This window comes from Melospiza melodia, chromosome 10 (assembly GCF_035770615.1).
Source record: "Melospiza melodia melodia isolate bMelMel2 chromosome 10, bMelMel2.pri, whole genome shotgun sequence".
NCBI lineage: Eukaryota > Metazoa > Chordata > Aves > Passeriformes > Passerellidae > Melospiza > Melospiza melodia.
In genome coordinates this window covers 24,763,723-24,769,722 of record NC_086203.1, presented here as the reverse complement: position 1 = coordinate 24,769,722, position 6,000 = coordinate 24,763,723, and the positions used below count along the sequence as shown (strand labels likewise).

At 40.4% G+C, this 6,000-nt stretch overlaps 1 protein-coding gene across 1 annotated transcript; it reads right to left on the bottom strand.

Annotated features, from left to right (window-relative positions):
- Positions 1-549: 549 nt before the first annotated feature.
- LOC134422366 (pyridine nucleotide-disulfide oxidoreductase domain-containing protein 1-like) lies at positions 550-5,779 on the bottom strand. Its single transcript, XM_063164340.1, has 6 exons — positions 5,705-5,779; positions 5,343-5,472; positions 4,426-4,538; positions 3,238-3,360; positions 2,434-2,571; positions 550-2,036 (listed from the first exon to the last, which is right to left on the bottom strand). Exons 1-6 carry the CDS (start codon positions 5,777-5,779, stop codon positions 1,788-1,790), a joined length of 828 nt encoding a protein of 275 aa, XP_063020410.1. The 3' UTR covers positions 550-1,787.
- Between the last annotated feature and the right edge of the window lie 221 nt (positions 5,780-6,000).

The following is a 6,000-nucleotide window of genomic DNA, read 5'->3' as shown; positions in this document are numbered from 1 at the left end:
CAGTGCAGTGTGTAAGTTCAGTTTGTGCTTTAGTATTGGTATTTTTATTTTTATTTAATAAACGCTGAACAGGGAACAAATATCTTTAAAAAGTGTCAAATCTAGAAGGCTAATAGAAGAGGAAAGTATGTTTCTTATCAAAATAATTGGCACATATCTTAGGATACAGAAACGATTACCAAATCTCTATAATGACCATGTTGCCTTTTTAACTCTTTTGCAAGTGTAGTATATAGTAACACTGTGGCAGGTTCATGCAGTCTGGAAAGGACTGATAGAGGTGCAGAGATTTCCAGGCTTCCTTCCTCTGGGAGTCTCCACCCACTGCTCCCCTGAGAGTCCTCTTCAGGTTTCTTTCCTTTGCAGCACAGGACTTGGTGGTCTTAGCTCAGCATGAAGACCCTGTCACCTCCTGTTCTTCTGCCTGCTGTGCAGGTGACTCTCCTCCTCACCAGTGACCCCACTGCAGCCAGGGCACTGCTGTCACCAGCCCCAGGGAGTGACACCAGACAGCTGGAGACAGGGATGCTCCAGCATCCTTCCTCTGGAGCCCTGGCTGGCTCAGAGCTGCTGCTGTGCCAGGGCTGGCTGTTCCAGCCCACGTGGGCACTGCCACCTCTGCAGTTCTGAGTAGGGACATGTGTCCCTACACCCACTGTGGCACGTGGGAGTGACATACTGTATGTATTTATGTGTATTTATCCCTTAGAAATATGTCTGTTGCTCTTCAAATTGGACTTCTCTACGTTGTTATTCAAATAGAAATTTATGACTTCTGTGCTTGGCAGAAGGTACCTCAACTGAAGTTTACAAACAAGACAACCTGCCAGCCTAGGAAACACTCAACAGCTACTGCAAGCATTCAACGGCACATATGCTGACTGCTAGATTCAATTTTGTTTTCTTACTTTGACTGCTAAGATGTTAAAAGATCAGAAAGGCATGTTCAGTTTCATTAATAAGTGCAAGTTCTGGGTGGTTGCATTTTAGTTCTTCTCCCTTATACTTATAACAAATATAAAAATAATATCATTAAGAACATGCTCTTCATCTTTATTTTTCTGGTAAAATTGTGACACTGAATAAAGCCTATACTCCTTCACCCATCCTTTAGCTGAGAACTTCACCAAAACCTGAAAATTTAGTTAAAAACAGTCATTCTTCTAAAAAAATTAAATTATTTGTCTGGGACAAGTCCCAATATGTACTGCCAGCTTTGTATTGAGTACAATAAATTGTCCCAAATTTGATCCAAAATAAATAGGAACTCTCAGGCAGCAACTGTAGAACAAAATCAAAAGCCAGGATGAAACAACTGCTGTCCAGGGCTGGCACTATCCAGTACAGTGCAGCTCCACCCCAACACCTGGACAGCTGAAGGGACAACCAGTTCAAAGGCTGCTCTCAACTGACATCTCATCCTGGCTTTCATTGTGCAAAGCCTGTGTTCTGTACTTAACTGAGTAGAAAATACATTTATTTCAGAATTAAACTTATAGGGGAAAAGGAAAAAAAAATGGAGTAAGGCCATGTCTTTGCAACCTGCATTCCAGGTAGCAAGAGCTCTGAGCACCCTGTGCCCTGAAACTGTTCTCTGTTCATATGAGCCAGCATGACAGAGATTGCACCATTAGCTGGTACCTGTGGCAGTAACCAGTCAGTATTTTAGCAAGATCAACCCAAAATCTTAATTGAGGATTGCATTTATCCCCAGTCCTGAGAAAACGGTTTTCTAAGATCTATGACTTGCTCTCAAAGCTTCATACAAAATGGGAATGGGGTATTGTTCAATCAAAATAATCTTCTATATCAATATCTGGATTTAGGAGATCTTCACCATAGGCTGAAAGATCCATTTGATTTAAAATTAAGTTTTCAAAGGTTTCTTCCAAGTCCGTTTCACCGATGAGCACAGCTCCCATCATTCGGCCGTTCTGCATCACCACTTTGATGTACTCGTGGCCCTTGGTACACCTCAGCATCAGCTCGTGCTCTAAGCCCAGGCCCTGAGCGTTGTACTTCCCCAAAACCACCACCTAGCAGAAGGAGAAGGGAAAAGCACTCATAACAACACTGCAGTGGCTTTTAGCATTTCTCCTGCTAACAGTTCTCAGCCTCAAAAGGGATGCAAACCGGGAAATAAGCATCCCTAGGGTCCCTCCCCCATCAATGGCTTGCAAACACAAAATGGACTCAAAAATCTTCCCCTTGAAATATCACACACATTAGCACAAATACACACAATGGACTGAAAAATCTTCCCCATGAAATACCATATACATTAGCACAAAATGAGAAAATCTAAGCTAGGATTAATTACTACAGAAAGAAACCTGCTTCCTCAATATTAATGCACCTGCTCACTGTCAGCAAGTGAATATAAGCAAGCAGTATGTGTTACTCGGTGGTTTACAACTATCAGACTGTACTGACCTTGTAATTGAAAAATTTTGTAATGTGAGCAAATAGTTCAAAGCTGAAATCCATATCAATAGACTCCCCTAAAGCTTCTGCTGCCATGCACTTTGCTGCATACCATCCCATCTGCCGAGCCTGGGTCCACAGCCTCATCTGCAAGAGACAATTGGGAAGATTGAAGTCATGAGGCCATCCCTGTGCCATGAGCACACTCACTGCAGTGAGTACTCAGAGCACACTCACTGCTGTTCATACTCAGAGGGGCTGGCCAGCTCATTTCCAGCCACCTCCACAGAACTCAGCCACCAAACCCCCAGGATTATCCACTGTGGGGTGTCACTCACTCAGGGTCAGCAAATGTGGCGGTGTTTGAGGGTCCCCAGGATGAAGGAAGTCATGAGAATCTTGACTCCATGTTTCAGAAGGCTGATTTACTATTTTATGATATATATTGCATTAAAAGAAAATGATATACTAAAACTATACTACAGAATAGAAGAAAGGAGACATCAGAAAGCTAGAAAGGAATGAATAATAAAATCTCGTGACAGACTTGGTGTCTGACACAGATGGCTGCCATTGCCCATTAGCTAAAAACAATTCACATGCAAACAATCAAAGATGCACCTGTTGGTAAAGCATCTCCAGACCACATTCCACAGCCCTCAGATAGTTATTGTTTATATTTTTTTTCTGAGGCTTCTCAGGAGAAAAATCCTAGCGAAGGAGTTTTTCAGAAAATCGGTCAGTGACAATCCACTGTTAACCTGCCCCTCCTTGGTGTGAGCACTGGTGTGTAACTCCTGTGCCAGGACGTACCTGGTGCCACACAGGGCTGGGCTCCCAGGCTGCTGTGCAGATATCTCCAGCTGCAAACACATCTGGCAGTGACGTGTGCATGTGCTTGTCCACCTTCAGTCCTCCATCCTCTCCCACAGCAAACTGAAGGGGTTCACACATTAGCAATGGAACCAGGCACCCAACTCCCTCCCCCTTAACAATCAGCTGATCCTTTACCATGAGACTGCGCTGAGTGGCAAGAGCTCCATGGAAAGTACAAAGCATTACTGTTATTATTTCTAGAGCACAGCAAAGGTTTCTAAAGGACTATTACTGATACCTAGGCAGGGAAGTCACAGGGCTTGCCAAATTCCAAATCACACTGTGTGTTTGTTACAGGGACACCCAGTCTTAAGAGATCACTTTGTATTTTTGCCAAGGCAAGAAAATACCATTGCAAAAACTTAACTCCTGATCTAAGCTTATAGCATAGGCATGGAAATACGTCATGGCTCAACATCAGATCTATGTTTTCAGCATTTCCTTCTTTAACCAGAGCACAGCCTTTTACCTCATAATCAGATGGCACCACTTAACCCAAATACCACAACATCCTGCTTTTGTTTGGGATCATTTTTAGTAGTAGCTTGTATGGGGCTATTTGTTGGATTTGTGATCAGTGTTAATAACCCAGGGATGTTTAGTTGTTGATGAGCAGGCACTGAACACAGAAGCAAAATGATCCTGAGGTGTGGAAATGCACATGGCAGTTATGAACTCCAGAATCACCAGCCACATTTGGGTGCTGACTTCGATCAATGAACATGAGCACTGTGACAGCTCAGTGTCCCAGATGGAAAGTACTGGAAGTAGTTGCTTCCTTTCCAGGAGCAAATGTCAAGATTAATAAGGTAAGACTATGGTACAGAACTAACATGGAAATTATTCTAAATTTTTGACACATTAGCCAATTATACAGATAATTTTCTCTCTTTGGTTGGGCTTAACACTGCATATGTTCTATATATAAACACCTGAGGAGCAACATAATAAACCAAGTCCACAAATCAAATACACTTGTATCATGTTGGATATCTCAGTATCAACATACCCTGCCTTATTTTGAGATGGTACACAGTATTTAAATCTTTAGCAATCCATGTCAGAACAGAAGCATAAACCAGCTGAAAAGGTTTCTTTAACCTTACTTGAAATCAGTATACTTACATTATTGCCATCAAGAAATGGTTCAACATTTGGCACAACTCCAGTTGCACTGACAATGAAATTGCATCCATAAATTTTTCCATTAGTTAATTCCACATATACAGGCCACAGCACTGAAAAACGAGAAAATTTTGCCCTGAGAATGTAACCAACAGAAGTTACTTTATTAATTATGTCTTATGATAAGATATGAATGAAAATAAAACCATAAAACCTTTGAGGTAACTGAATAGGTAAAGAAAGGTTAAAATTGAAAATAAAAATGAGAAAACTATCAGAGATTACCTGTAACTTTTCTTACCATTGCTCAGAACTAGAGAAAAAACTATTTTGGATCTCAGCTCCAACTCCTACCAATGACTTCCTTCAGAATTTTCCTAAATTAAAACCCTCTGTGGCCTGTGAGATATTCTCTCAAGTATGCAATTGCCAAATATTCTTTTATGTAGAAATTTACAGATGCACAGAAGTGCCTCAAAAGCAAAAAGAACAGAACAGACTTGACTTGTGCTGAAAGTAACTGATTACTAAAATAGTATTAAAAATATTCATTTTGATTAGGTTGAAATTATAGGCATAATTATTCATTTTTTAAAAAGGGATATTTTCCTCTATTTGGAAGGTTTACTTCAGTTTGATACAAAATGTTCGTGGTTTTTTTCCTCATGTTTTAACTTAACTATTAAAATATTTAATGGATTGTGTTAGGATGGAATATTCTGCACACATGATTTTGGTTACTTTGTGGAAAAAAGTGTCTGACCCACAAGATTTTATAATTTAATTGCAGCACATAAATTTGATTACTGTAAACTGCTAGACCTCAAATTATAGAGAAAAAAAAGATTTCTTTTTCAAACAGCAAACATGCTCCAGCACAGATTTACCTTCAAGGTCTTACCAGCACTGGCACTCACCCTCATCTGCCTCTACATTTTTCTCTCCTTTAGGAAAAGTCAGGGAAGTCTGCTGCAGTTGGATAAATTCTTGCTGTAAGAGAATTTTCTTTACTTCACACAGTATTTCAATATGTACTTTGTGAGAAAACTAAAAAAAAAAAAAAGAAACAGAATTATAAACATAATGATTAGTGATCACAAGATTAATAACAGCAAGGACATCTTCACCTAAATTGATATTACTGAAGTGGAAAGCCACCCACCATATATCCAAGCCCACTACCTGGATTCCCACACTTTCCTCCTTTTGGCAGGTTCAGTGAACCTGCAGAGGGAGGTTGAAATTAGTTGCTTCACTACAAAGCTTGCAGCTAACATACCTGCTGGTTTGCTTTTTGCTTTGATTCTCCAGGCTCTGCCTTCTTGCCACCTTCTGAGTTGTTTTCAAAATGCATAAATCTTAAGGATGAACATGTCCTGGTTTCAATCTGTTTAGTGAAGGAAAGAAAAGTCAGACTACACTGATAAAACAAACATGAGCTTTTGTACCAAGGACAAGGAAATGCTGCACTTTTCTGCCTTGTCCTTTGTGCAGTTATTTCCCTCTGTGAAGGTGCAGCATACACTTTATCCTCCTGATTTACCAATATTTGACATCCCTTTGTACCAAGGTAAA